The sequence below is a fragment of the Nesoenas mayeri genome (genome assembly GCF_963082525.1).
Source record: "Nesoenas mayeri genome assembly, chromosome: 3".
In the NCBI taxonomy this organism is placed as follows: domain Eukaryota; kingdom Metazoa; phylum Chordata; class Aves; order Columbiformes; family Columbidae; genus Nesoenas; species Nesoenas mayeri.
Window position 1 is genome coordinate 48,741,461 of NC_137544.1, and position 15,124 is coordinate 48,756,584.

General features: G+C 41.4%; 1 protein-coding gene across 1 annotated transcript in view; it reads left to right on the plus strand.

Moving 5' to 3' along the window:
- Window positions 1-1,631: 1,631 nt before the first annotated feature.
- SLC16A10 (solute carrier family 16 member 10) overlaps window positions 1,632-15,124 on the plus strand; it is a gene marked incomplete at both ends in the record, with an annotated part of 66,637 nt that continues 53,144 nt past the window's right edge. The window contains one exon of the mRNA XM_080342180.1: window positions 1,632-2,007. Within this exon, the coding sequence (XP_080198306.1) occupies window positions 1,632-2,007 (376 nt within the window). The remainder of the gene's footprint in view (window positions 2,008-15,124) is intronic.

Here is a 15,124-nt window from a genome sequence, read left to right on the forward strand (position 1 = left end):
GGCTTTATTTCAGACTAAATTTTGTTTCCCTATGCAGCCACTGGTAGGTAGGCAGGAGAAGGTGATTCAGGGTCACAAAAGGACGAAGAAGCTTTAACAGGCAGGCACGGGAGTTGGATGGTGCAACAGATATTGTAGGAGCAGCCCAAGTTCTGATGGAAGAAATGGGGATGGCATATGAATCCAACAGGATGCTTTGAGCCTTCCAGGTCTCATGGGGAAGAATGAAGTATCCAGATTTAATCTGCTGATTTTCTTTCAAGAAACCCCTCTTCCTCATCAGGCCCAAGCTGCTTAAAGCCTAAGTAGCTGCCAAACACATCAACAGGTACACATTTGAGAGTCTGGAAGCAGGATCACCAGTCAAAAGGCTTGTGATTTAACACTCATGACCTCAGCGTTCCCGGTTCTCTCACTTTGCTGGCTGTGGGGAGGAAAGGTCAAGAGTTGATGCCTCTGTGGAAGCGGTAAGCATTTCATGAAGTGTGCAAGTACAGTATTTTCTCCTTCTTTGTAAAAAAAAAAAAAAATCTGGGAGAAAGGATTTCACCACGGTCACCTGCCAAAGTGTAAGGGTGGCCATGGGGAGGTGGAGAGCTGTCCCGGAGAGCAGCTCCCCGAGGAAAGCAGACACCGCGAGAGCCCTGGAGCAAGGCGTCCCCCTACCAGGACTGACAGCCCCGAGTCCGAACCTCCCCCGGCCCTCGAGAGGGACAGCGGGCTTTGGCGACCTCCCCGGGGGACAGCGAGCGCCGGGCAGGACCGAAAAACGGCCGTGAGTGGAGAGCAACGGCTGTCCACGCGGGCGCGGGGAGAGTGAGGAAGTGGCGCGGAGGAGCCGCCTCTCGCTCAGCGTTTTGGGGTGTTTTTTTCCTCTATGTGGTTGTTGTCAGCAGACTGCCGGAGAGGGAAGTCTCAGAGTTTTCCCTCAGTTCACGGCTGCCCAGGGAGGGCGGCCGCAGAGGGACACGGCTGGGTGTAGCTGCCCCGTCTCACGGGGAACCAACTCCGTCTGGGAGCGGGGCCAGGGGCTTGTTTACCGCTCTCTCCGCCGAGGCTGGCGAGGGCAGCGTGCCGTACCTGTGTGTGAAGACTTGAGGCGCCCGCCTCCCGCTCCGCGCGAGCGGGGGCCGTTAACTGTTCAGTTCCAGCCTCGAGCACCACTCGCGCCCGTTCCCCCCTCCCCCCGCTTCCCCCTCCTCGGGCGACGGCCAGGGACCGCGGCACGAGCGCTGGCCGCTGATCGCCGCCGCCACTGACACGCCACGGCCCCGCCCCGCTGGAGAACAGGGCGGGGGGGGGGGGCGGGGAGGGAAAGAGAAGTGTGGCTGCACCTCCCTCCCCTCGCCCCCCCCCCCGCCTCCCTCCCCTCAGCCAATCGGCGCAGAGAAAAGCCCTCGTGCCGCTAACGCCCCCACGGGAGCCCCCCTTTTAAAATAAAGCGGCGGCGGCGGGTCAACCCCTCGGCGCGCGCGGCGGAGAGAAAGGGGGCGCGTGTGTGGGCCGGGCGGGCGCGCGCACGCACACGGACAGAGCGCTGCAGGATGCCCGCGGCTCCCGCCGCGAGGGGCTGAGGCGCGCGGCGGCCCGGAGGTCGCGAGGCGGCGCAAGGCGGGAGCGGCGCGCGGAGGATGGCGCCGGTGAGCGAGCAGCTGCCGCCGCAGGGCACGGGGGACCCCACCGCCGCCCCCCTGCCCGGCCCGCCGCCGCCGGCCATGGTGGTAGAGCCGCGGCGGGAGAACGGCGGCGAGTGGTGCCCGGGGAGCGGCGGCGGTGCTGACAGCGGAGAGCAGCCCCGGGCGGCGCCGGAGGCTGCCGAGAGCGCGGGCTGCCCCGGGAGCGAGGCGCCGGAGCCCCCCGAGGGCGGCTGGGGCTGGGTGGTGATGCTGGCCGCCATGTGGTGCAACGGCGCCGTTTTCGGCATCCAGAACTCGTGCGGGGTCCTCTTCGTCTCCATGCTCCACCTCTTCGGCGGCGGCCAGGATAAGCAGCTGGCGTTCAAAACAGGTGAGGGGCGACGAGGGAAGGGGTTGGGGTGTCTGCCAGCCCTTCCCGCCTTGGGCCTTCCCCGCCCGCAGCCCGGGCGGCGGTGGTGCCCCGGCCGGTAGCTCCCGCTGCCAGCGGTGCGGCTGCTCCGGCTGCCGGTGTCCGTGCCCCGCGGGGCTGTCGGGACCGGCCCGTGACTGGGCCGGGATGGGGCGCCCTGCGGCTGCTGCCCGTCCTGCCGCTCTGTCCGTAGGCTGCCAGAGCCCTCGGGGCGAGCCGGAGGGCCGGGCCGGAGCCTGCCCCGCCGCAAGCACGTGAGGCTGGGCTGAAGGACTCGGAAATACTCGTTTGATCGAGGCGGAGAGGAGCTCCGCTCTGCTCCCTGCGAGCAGCCGTGCCCCGGAGACAGGGCTTGGGGCAGCGAGCTCCTGAGGCGTGGGGGAGAAGCTGCAAGGAAGGAAGCAGGTGTGCTCTGGCTGCTTCCACTGGAGTGTTCATCGGCATCGGTCGGCGTGCATTGCAGGAAAAAATGCATGTCTTGATCCCAGAAAGTTTTATTCTCTTCCACCCACATTAGCATGATTAGTCTAAATGATTAATTAACAGTGGGTTGTAGTGGCACTGAAAATACGTAGAGAATGGGCTTAACAGTTGCTCAAAACAGTATTTGATGTGCAGCTTTCTTGCTGTAACCAATATCCCCAAACTCACCACTAAAGTTAATGATGTTTACTAGACTCTAAGGACACAACAGCGCTATTGCAATCAAATCTCCATTCTGCTGTTACTAATCTAAGTCATTCTAGTGCATAAGTGTCAATTAATTCAGAAGTGAGCACATGTTATGTAATTTCTTTTTGAAAAGTGCCTTGTGCTTTGACTTTGTAAGTTGAGAATATGCAGGTTCTGTCTCACAATAATAAAGAATTACTAGTCGTAATAATTTATTGTAGTGAATGATAATAAACTTGGCATATTTAAAAGGTAGCTTACGTATTAAAATAGCAGACATTTTTTTTATTTTTTTTATTTTTTTTTTTTACTAAAAAAAAATGTTCCAGTTATGTAGCCCTGCAGAGGTGTAATCTTTCTAGGCAACTTTATCAGTACATCGTGGTGTTACAGACCTTTAAAAGAGTTTTGAAAATATTTATGTCTGAAGTGGAAGACCAAGGCAAGTGTTCACACTGAAGTGAGTAAGAAAGCTGTGGTGGAGCACTGATGTACTACTCTTCAGCTTTTGAGTTATTTGTGGTGATGTAGAAGGTGTATTGCTCAGTGTTCTTGAGCTAGGAACATGGGGAACTATGTATGTGTACATGTCAGGTGTGGCAGTGCCTGCTTCACAGAAAGGACATGCACATCCAGAAGTAGGTGTCTGGGCTCCTTAGTCTGGACAGGAGAAAAATTAAGTTGTTCAAATGAGGTGCTGTGAACATTTTTGTACTGACCTGGAAGCCTCTGGCCAGTCGGAAATGCAGAAATACATAGGTGGTTGGTGCTCTGTTCATAATACAGAGGTGTGATTGCTTTTTCTGAGGATCTGGTTCTCCAGTAAAGATCTCTCAAAATAGTCGTCTTGTACCTAAAAAGAAAAAAGTGACTTCTAGATCATGGTGCAGTAGTTAAAACAATCAATGAGTGTAGGATTGAAATGATTATCTTACCTTCCAGAAGGGTAATTGCACCACTGGTATTTGAGGTGAGATTGTGGGTGTGCTCCACCCATGTTTTTGAAAATTCACCAAAATGCTGACAAGAATGGGGGATAAAAAAAAAAGAATGTTGCTTATAGCCTAGTTGTTTTGCATTTTCCTTAGAAGAGTAGGAAGAGTTCAGAGCCCTGGATGCAGCAGGCACCTTCTGCATAAATTATTATTAAAAAAAAAAAAAGCTGCAGCTACATTTTGTTTTGCTCTGTCAGATGTGCTCTAGTATAAGTAATGCAGAAGACACTAGTTTTGCTTTTTTAAATCCAAATTGGGTATAAGTTGGGGGAAATTGCATAAGATGCCTTGCCTAGATGTCATGTGTGCATGTAAAGGAGGAGGACTGCAAATACAAAAGTGCCTCCTGTAAACAGCAGAACAGTAGATAAGATGGTGTTCTTCCTTCTAATACCCAAAAGTACCTTAATGAGTTTGGGCACTGAAAGGGCTAAGCAGCAGCTGTCAGACAGGACTCTTTGTTCCTTAATGTTGAACTTGTTTGCCTAGAAACTGTTTGTTTGCTATTTTTTATCTTGTTGAAGATAGGACCAAGGGTGAACTGAACTAAACAAATTCTGATACAATATTGAGCTTGCCATGAAGGGGAGCCATGATCAGAAATGACAAATTGCACTTAGTTTATCTCTTATTCAACACTGATGGATAAGCTGGCATGCTGTAGGAAGAAAAAGGGTGACTAATGTGATGAAGTCAGCTGGATTTTAGTGTTAGAGAAAACCCTATCCTGATCACTCCCACAATATTGATTATAGTATGTAATCTAGTTAGTCCCCTGTGTTCAAACTGATTGCGACTCAAAACTGGCAGTGGAAATGGAGTTTGAATCAGATGTAATTAATTTGAAAACTGGGATTTATAATGAAAGTTTTCTTGCTTTGGAATACAAAGTCTAATATTCTAATCCTTCAAAAAAACCCAAAAAACAACAACAAAAAAACCCACAAAAAACACAAAAAAACCCAACAACAACAAAACAAACAAACAAAAAACAAAAATAAAAACCAACCAAACCTTTAAAATCTGTAATGCTGAATTTTTTTTTTTTTTTGAGAGGTGTGAAGATTCTGGTTGATCTCCCCTGGCACCCCAGGTGCCTGTGGAATCTTGCCACTGATCCAGAGTACCACAGAATTCAACTTTTTAACTAAAGATTACTTGGCTTTTGCCAGAAGCATATGTGTTGCTAGAGATTTTTGTGTGCGTGTTTTTTTGGAACCAGATGGTAGTTGTCTCTTGCCTGGTGTTTTCTTCAAAAAAACAGGAATTAAGTAGACTACAGTACATGCTACTTTTGTTACCTCCATAATAGATGAAAGGAGGATGCCTTTGTCAGGCAAAATAGGAAGGCATTAAGTAATCATAGTACATGCTTTTTTTGGTTATTTTTAGTAGATGGATGGATATTTATCAGTATGAAAGATGAAATGGAAGGAGGCAGGAGAACATAGTCAAGAAGTGACTCTGCCGTGCAGATAAGGAGTGGAAGGACCCAGAAGTCCAGGCAAGACAGGAAAGCTGTCTCCAGAATGCAGCATCAGCACTGGATAAATGAGTAACTATAACATTTTTGCAGAATTTAAGAGTGTTAATGGAAGAACTTGTACTGTGGGTTATAGAGAGTTCACAAATTTCTTCAAGGGGTGTGTGACTATAATTAATATTTTTAATGAATTTTTGGACTAGCATACGATATTTTGATATTCATATTAGTAAAAAGCTTGTTTCTTTGCTGATCTATTGCACTTTACAAACATTTCTATTGTTTCCGTGTGTAGCCACTTTTTTTGTTCATATCTAATTGATTCACAAGTACAGAAGAGGAAAAGCCCCCAATGTAAGTCTAAAACTTCTAGAAAGATGTGCCTGAAGTCTCAGGAAACTACTCCATTCATTGTTTATAGTTCATTGTGTCTGAGGAACAAGTTGTGTGGAAAAACAAAATGGCAATGAAATATGGGAGGCTCTTAGTCCTTGGAAATAGAGCAGACCTAGTAGGCCACTCACATTCAAGTACAATTGTTGTTTGATTGTCCTTGAAGGGGAAAGATTGGGCCCCAGGGCCAGTTTGGGTTCTGGCAGGACAAGTACTTGGTTCCTCTCCCTGTTGGTGTTGGCAACAGAGGGAGGGATGTGGATCACTGAACCAGCCCTGGTGCTACCTCAGTTAGAGATCTGGCCTCTGAGCCCCATCTAGTCCCATGTTGTGCTGGCTTGTTAATTTAATGGGACAGTTTGAAGTTGGAAGTTTTTCCTTTACTCTTTCCTTGAATCTTTTGCTGTTTTACTGGTATTTGCTTCAGAGATAAAAGCACCATCAACAGTTTTGGTATCCTTCAAGACCTTGTTCTGTACCTGTCTGTCAGAACCACACTTTCATCTCTGATTCTATGGGATGTGGTTTCTGTTAAACTAGGAGGCTTGGCAAACTGGAATTGTCACATGGCTTATGAGAGAGCAGTTGACCCTTTTTTTTTTTTTTTAATAAATGTCAAGTTTGGAACACATAAGTTATCAGAGCACAAAACTGTAACGTATGAGGTACAAGAAAGCATGCTACTGTGTCACAGTTTGGTAAGGGTTACATTGCAATGAAGGATGTAGTTCCACAGAAACTTGGACTGATGGGTATTGGTGCTGCTGTAGTCTGCATTCCTTCCCGCGTTTGTGTGGCCATTGAAATCAGACTGGCTGAAAAATTACTCAATTTAAAAGTAATGTTTCACTTTATTCAGCTGCAGTCATATTTTTGTGCTGTTTTGACCTGGCTTTGTGGTTATAAATATGTATGTAAATGAAGACTGTGGAGTAGTTGAAATTATTATAGGGTCAGACTGGAAAGTTGAAGGTAGTTTCTTTAGTATGCTGTCTCTCTTTAGGACAGAATAATTTATTCCAATGCACTTTACATATACATGCCTCCAGCCCTGGAGCATTTATCTTGTGCTCTTGATAACTAGTTTGCAGACTGATTAGCCTTGTGCCTGCTAGTCAAATTGTCTTTTTGTGTTCTTCTTGTTGATATTCAGACTGGTTAGATCTCTTCCCATTCCAACTGCAGATAAACTTGTAACAAGTTGCTTAGTTAAAGAGAATAATCTTCCTAATGTGTCTAAAAGCTATTCTTCAATTTATTTTTGTGGACTTCTTTAGAGGCCATACTTTGATTTCAAAAGGATGAAACATCTCTATAAAATACTAAAGATGATGGGCTATTACCACCACTCTGCATTAAATGCACATGCCTCAAGTTTTTGAAGGTTTTGTGTGCTGCCTTTCAGACAAAACTGTATCCTCTAAACCCTCCTTCAACCAAACCCACCTAAAACCTAAGTTTTTACTGTACTTTATTGATGAGGTAAATTGGATGAAAGCAAAATCCTGTTGAATGTTTCACAGTAATTTTGCTGTTAGTGTAATCTTATTGATAAAGGTTTTCTCATAAAGATGTTACATTGGTACAACACTAGAAAGCTATTATAAATGTTGTTTAGTGCCTGCCTGTAGCTATGCTAATCTAATTACATGCATCAAAGTAATGAAAGAGTTCTTGAACATGAGGTTAAAATAATTTAAAACACCTTTAAAAAAATTAAGTTAAAGTCTTAAAATGAAACTTTTGGCTTATTTTTTGTTCATAAGAGAAATGCCTTGTTTGATGGTTCTTAAGATAGTGTTAAGGCTGACTGTTTTCCAGTCTCATCCTTAAATCTCAATTTCTGAAGGGTTTATGTAAAATTTTTTTGAGTGCTTTCATTTCTAATCTAAGTAAACAGTAGTATTGCGTAGTTAGACTGTTCTGCAAATGGGTAAAGGCTCCAACTTGTTTGATTTTTCAAGTAACAGAAGAAACTATTTTTTACTACGATTTTGAAGATAATTTATCTAGATGGTTTGCTGGTCCGTCATCTGCCATTTTGCTTTCAGACAAAGTGGCTTGTGACTGGTGTGTATGTGTGTATTTTTGTGTGTGTGCCTCCTTATGTCTTTTCCTTGGATAAATATTTCAAGTCTTAACAGTTTTGTTCCATGTGGAACATTTTTTTCATACACTCAGTTAATATTATTTCTTTGATTGTCTCTGCTTCTATAACTTTCTGAAACATGGAGAAGAAATTTGCTATGTGTCATTCCAAATGAGACTTTGCCATTTTATGGCATAACATGAAGTACTATGATGACATTATGCTATCTAGTTTGCATTATTTATGTAACCAAATGTTTTTCTAGCTGCTTTTTATTAGTACCTGCATTCAGTGGAGCTTAGTTGACTTCGAAGTTTTCCAGTGTGCATTGCTCTCTACTCTTCAACTTTGTTTAATTGGTCCCTATAGTCTGTTCAATGTCAACTTATTTATCCATTTTGGCTACCATTCTTTGAGGTTCCTCAAATCCCTTCCTGATTTTTGAGTTGGACTGAATTCCTGTCTAAAGAGGCAGCTAGCAAAATGTGTGTGTTTATTAATAGACCCTCTTCTCAGTCTTAGGAAGATGTAGCAGTGCTTAGTGCTGTTTGCCTATCCATAATGATAATTTCTTCTTTTAACTTGTTCTTCTTTGCCTCCAGACACTTGAAGTTTCCTGATAATATTCAGTCTTTTTTTTTTTTTTCTCATGATTTGGTTTCTTTAGCCTCTTAAAGGAGTGTTGTTAAAGGCCAACTTGAAGTTTAAATATTATTCGTCTGTCTTCCTTTTATTCAGTTACTAATTTTGCATGCAGAAAAATAGTTAAGGTTTTAGACTCTCTGCTTGGAGCAATGTCTGCTAAAGCAGACTGTTGAGGACTTTGCCCAGTTGGGTTTAGACCACGTCCAAGGATGGAGACTCCACAGCCTTTCTGGGGACCGATGCTGGTGTTTGACCACCATTCCAGTAAATAGTTTTTTTTACATTTAAATTAATTTAAATTAAATTCTCTGTACTTCAATTTGTGCCCATTGCCTCTTGTCAGAAAACAAGTGAGAAGAATTTGGCTCTCTATTTTTTCTTTTAACTACTTCTCCTCAGGTATTTATGCATGCTTAAAAGATTCCCCCGACCAGCACGTTCTTCTTAGGCTAACCAACCCCACCTTTCTTAGTCTCTCATCCTATGTTAGATGCTCCAATTCCTTGGTCTTTGCAGCCCTTTACTGGATTCACAGTAATAAGTAGACTATCTGCTCCTCCCTCAGCATAATTGGGGGTTCAGACTCTTGAAGCTTCAGGATCTTGGCGAAGATAAAGTCAATCTCTTTCTTGCCATCTCCTGTACTGTGCAGTGTGCTGACCTCCTCCCATGTTTTTGGCTATTGCTGTGCAAACTGCTGTCTGGCCGTGCTATTGGAGCTGTATTCTAGGATATCCCCTTTCATAATGTGAGGGTTCAACAGTCATATGAAGTTTAGTATTTAATGTTTTCTAGATTTTATAATGATATGATTCACTATTTGAAGAGCCATATGCAGATAATCTTAACTGAGGAACTGAGTGGCAGTTCAGGTTTAGCTGTAGAGTTGTTATGCTCTTGAAAACTATCCTGTTCTGTTTTTCAATTACTCATTTCTAGATTTATGGCTTAATTTATTAATGCTCATAAAATATTTGGGAATTGGTCTAAGTATTTGATCAGTCACATTAAATCATCTTTAGTTTGCTAAATGTTAAGAAAATTTTGTAATTCAAACTCTATTTTCTAGCCTTTTACTTTAAAAACAAAAGTGTGTTTCAAAAATATTCAGTTTTCAGAAATACCTATAAGTCTTATTCTGGATTTTTAAGACTTTTTTTCCAAAATTTTACATAATGTAACATAATTACAGGGAAGACAAAGCTTTGTTGATCTGAATTATGAATAGCAACTTTTAATAGAATCCTGCAAATATCATGCTTTGAAATGAGGACTGTTAATAAAATTTTAACTTAGATTGCTGTGTCTTGCTAAGGAAAATAAGGATTTTCAGTGAGCAATGACCTGTAATGCTTAGCAAGTAATTGCCCAGTTCAAAATTGCTTCTGCTCTGTGTACTGCAATGAAGCAGATGTACTGATTACTTACATCCAAGTTAAGGTAGTATTGATTTGTTTTATGCTTTGTTTTAGAATATTCATTTTGTCAGAAGAGGTAATATAGGTTCTTTCATATATATTCCATATTTTTAAAAATCTTTTGTTTTGTGAACACACAGTTAACGCAGCCTTAGTCTACTGCAGTTTAACCTTCAGCAAATATGTACAGAAAGGATAATTCTATGAGGAAACATTCCCTTGTGATCTTGCATTCTGTTTTACTTCCTGAAATCTAATTTATTACAATACTACCAGCTCTGGTTTATATCCAGCCATTAATTTTCATGGGAACTGGCTAGGAATGACTTGTTCTAATAGCTAAGTTAGAGTAGCAGCCCTCTAGCAAGGATGGGACCAATTTAAAAATCATCAGTGGTAGTTCCCGGACACAGGAAGGGATTACTGGCATACTGAGCCCAAACTCATTATCAGCAGCATGTCTATAAGCCCATGGAACAATCTCCTTTAGGTGGTGTGGTTGTACTTTGATTGCAAATTGTAAAGCAACTTTCTTGTTGCCTTTTCGCTGTAATAAGGAGAAATAGTGAATACTTTGGCTATCTGTCTGCTGCTGTGTGCTTTGTTCAGTAAAGCTGTACTTGATGTGTATGTTTAAAGTACCTCATAGTTCTTTATTTTGCATTTTTAAGAACATAGATGTATGAGGAATAATAAGTAATTTTAAACATACGAGCTGTTAATTTAAATTGCTTAATCTCTATCGTCCTATCGCAGATGACTTATAAAATGGGTGGTAAGGATTGCACTCTATTTTATCAATGCTGTAACTCTGAGCAAGGATAAAACACTGTGGCAGAATGTCCTAAATGAACTGTGATCTTTAAGCTTTCTGCTTCTGCAGTCTGGAAGGAATGAACAGTCCTTTATTTTTGAAACAAAACTACAGCTTTAACAGTTGCAAGTTCATTACATGATGACCAGGAACAGTGTTCTTGCGTGCAAGGTAAGAAAGCTGCTCGTTTTTGCAAACAAAAAAAAGTCTTAAGTATAACACCAAAAAGGGATTTTTCTAATTGGAGAAGTCCTAGTTTGGGTTCCTAGTATGTTGTATCGAATGCTTAAGAGACAAATAATTCAAGAAGAAAATATAATGTTAGAATTTATTAAAGTGATCCTTAGTGGATGCTGAGATGGCCCATATCTTTGGAGGATTTTGTCTGTGCTGTCAGTGGTATTTGCACTCCAGAGCACCCAGTTGTCCTTGGACTGACTACAGTGACTGTGTCTTCTTCACTTATTGGATACAGACATGTATTATCCAGATGCCTCTTAAGGAGCTGTTTAGTTTGCTCCAGACTAGAGTCTGGATGGCAGCTAAGCAGTGTACAGAATGAGCAGCTGAACAACAAGGACACAGGTGTAAAACTGAAACCAATTCGGTTTGCACAAGGAGGCCTGTATCTCCTACCAAAAGCATCAGAAGTACTGAGTGTTCTTTGGCCCCATGGCCAGGGTTTACTTGAACAGTAACCTGATCCTGTATTATAATTAAACATGCTGGAGAACATGCTGGAATTGGAATAATCTCAATGGGTTACATGGGTGAGACTGAAAGCCTACTAATTTGACAGTTTACTTTGTGTTTAGTCCATATTATAACAGTTTGAGTAGTTTGAAATGGTTATTATCAGCTGCTATATAATGCTGCTTTTTTTTTTTTTTTGAGAGGAAAGAACGTGTGGTAGTGGTACTTAACCTGAAGATGCTACTAACCTCTGAGCAAGTGAGATTGAAATCAAGAACCTGAACTGTGGTGCATATTTTGGACGTGTCTGTGGTATGTGTCATGGTTCAGAATAACAGCCTTCTTGAAAGGTTAGTGTAGTGTTAGATAATATTTTTTCAAATCTTGAGTTTACAATTTAATGATGACTTTTGGGTTCTCCTTCAATTAATTTGCAGAAGTACTGCCTGTGGTGCCTTGAGTTCATTGTTTAAGTTGTCATGTGTGTGACAAAACTGAAGGGGTATGAACTTTAAAGAAAGCCTCTTTGGCACATAAAGTCAAATTTGAAATTGCCCTTTCTTTTATACCTTCAAGTCATTTCCTACCTTTGAAATATTTATGTAGCTTAGGCTCTTCAAAACCCAACATTGCATTCCAAACTTGAAAGAAATTAGAACTCTCAAGTCATAATGTCTGACACTGCTGGGTGCACACAGTCATCTAGAAAATTAAATCAACACTAGGCAGTTTTCTGGAAGCTTAAACAAAAAGTGCAAGCTTGAGGTGTGTTTTCTAATCCTATCAGAGTAACCCCATTTCTTACAAATTGAAGCATGGAGCATTAACAGATTTTTATACCTCTGTACATATCAAAGTCTTTTGTTCATAGTGTGGCAGTTTAATGAATATTTAGTTTCATGCAGTGAAATCACTGACCCTTGCAAGTATGTGTAGGGGGACAGGGACAGAACTGGGTAGCTTAGTGGTAAGGCTGGACTGGAACTGCACAAAACCAGGATGGACAACATTTGTCTTTGCATGCACTGTCAGAAGTTGAGTCAGCATGACCCAACTCTGGTATTCTGGATATTTATTGCTTTTTCTAATATTAGGCAAAGAAAATCCTATGTTGCATGCAATTCATGCTACCTCAGAGCTGTAAACCTGATTTACTTATATAAATATTGTCAAGAAATGTGACAAAATGCTTTTGTAAGCTTATAATTTTGAATAGTGTTAATCCTGCAATTAACAATGTTTAGTGTATTTCTTTTTAGACAGTATTAATCTCTTGTGCATGTGCATTTACTATTAAGGGATGTTATATGACACATGTTCAGTCTCTACATCAAGGTCCATGACAAAACAACAACATACTGTATTAATTTTTCTTAGCTGAGCATCTATTATTTCAACAGTTGGTCAAAATATTTTTAAATGTTTTGTAAATAGCCTAATTGTATTTATTAAAGATAATTTTATTGGGAAAATACAGGTAGGGAGAGGCAGGTACTATACAAAGTACTCTGCTGCTTGTTCTTTGGGATATGGTCCTGGCTTCCTCTGAGCAACTGATCTTTCTTTTCTGTTTGAGATATCACACCTACCAGTCTTCTAGGTGCATGTTTTCCTGATCAGGACAGATAAGTGTGGTGCTATAAAGAGTAAATTTAAAAGCCAGGTGAAAAAATGTGACATATCTTTAAGACTGCCTACAACTGGACCTGTGTAGTTGTTCTGAAGTTTCAAACAAAAAGTATGTAGATTCTTAATGTGAGAGTGTTCCTGTAGGTTTCAAGTTAAGGATCAGAATGAAAAGGATACAAAGTTAACTTAAAGATGAAAATTTGCTGCGAGTTTTATATTACCTTTTGAAGGTGCTAAATCTTAGCACTTCTCACAGCTTTTTATTTATAAGCAGTGTGGATTCTGTGGAAACTGAGTGGTAGTTCTTTGGGATAGCAACTCAGCTTGAGAGATTGCTGGTCAGTGTCTACTGTGAAGATGTTGGTATTACAATGACTGTTCTTAAAATGGAAAGGCTTTCATTGTATTTATCAAGACATTGTTTTTAAAAAAGAGCTCTGCTTTTCTTGAGCTTTTGCAGAGTTCTGCAGACCACTGCACAAACTGTTCTGTAATCTTCTTCAATATACTTATTTCTGTTTTTCTGGAAGAGACCAATTTCTGTGACTGAGATTATACAGCTTGGTCATAATGGCTTAAAACCTGGTGGCTGCTTTTCTTTTGTCTAAAAAACTAAAATCTGAAATAGAGGAGTCTCAATGGACTTTAAGACCACTGCTCTTAATTACCTGTTAAAAATGACTACTAACAGAAATGTAGATGAGGTGACTTGTTTATGAATCTCTGGCTGGTGTGATTGTAGCTGGTTCTTCTCAGATGTATTGATTCTTCTCAGAAATTAAGTAAATCATGCTGCTTTTTCTTATAAGACATTAAGCACTAGATTCTGTCCACACAGTTTTTAGCACTTTTCCCTGTGTTATAAACCAGTAATGATTCTGACAAAATACATGTTAGTATAATAAAGAATCAGTACTGATAATATTTCCTGTTCTGGACCTAAGATGTGTCTTTGACTTCTGCTCTGCATCCTGCTTAATAGATAAGTAACATGCTGTTAATTTTATGTGTATGACCAAAGCCCACAGACTCTTGAACTAGAGGAGAAGGAGATGTTGGCCTCTAGCCATCTAGTATCTTGAATATACCTTGCCTTTTTCCTAACAAGATATAGGCCTTCACTTGCTTAGTAATGCAAGGTTTTTCATCAGTTTGTAAGATCTAACTTAACTTTAAATTTCTGGATAGAAGAATCGTAAGGGTTTATGGTTTTATCTCATTTATGCCATTACCACCAGAAATACCTCGTCTCTGTGTACAACTCAGAGCTTGGGAGTGTGATCAATTAATTTTGAGGTAATCTTACAACTAAGTGTGAAACTGCATAATTAGTAAAATTCTTCATTTTCTCGAATAAGTGCCTATAGCGGCCAACCTTTTAGTGAAGTGTTGAGTGTAGCTTTGGATAACACAGACACTGAGGAGTGGGATTAAAGGTTTGTGGCTGAGGGAGGGCATTGACATTTGATGGGAATCTCAGAGGTGGTTAGAGAATGGCTTAGAAGTGTTTACCCAAAGATAGTTGAAATGAGGGGAGTTTGGGACCAGTGTAAATGCAGAGGGAGGAAGAAGGAGCCTCCCCTAGTTGTCAGGGCTGCTGAAGAGGAGATCAAAGGTAAAACTAATCTGCTTTTATTTTAAAGGTATGATGTGTTTTGTGTAGCTACTCTCTAGTGAAAATGCTACATCCGCACAGATTTATTTTCTTGATTATATAAGATCTTATCTTCCAAATTGACTTGTACTGCTTCTGATTAGAGCCGTGCTTTGCTGTTAACACTGTCATTTGTTATAGCAGCTACTTTCTTTGCTCTCTCTGTTTTTTATGATTTCCTAATTCCAAAGTCTTTTTCTATGTGCAATTGGTTTGGCTTAGACAAGGCACAGGTCCTTGGAAAATCCATAAGTAATGAGTTTCAGTTTAGTAAGACAAGGATATAACAAATAGTTTGTGATAGCAGTACCAAAGGATTTTAGAGCTAGTCTGTTCATATGGTTGCCTCCAATGTAAGGAGTATGTTTGAAATTATTTTAGTTACATTTTTGCCCTCAGTAGTTATTTCTGGCATGTGCTAAAATCATAAATAGGTAAACTATATATAGTTGTTCCTCTCCTTACCTTTTTTTCCTATTTTTATCTGGGTCACTATGGGACTGTTGAAGCAAGTGTGATGTTCGGAGTGTTTGTTGTGTTCTGAATGGCATGATATATACTGAGTTGCAATGCAGCCTTCCTAAATGACACTG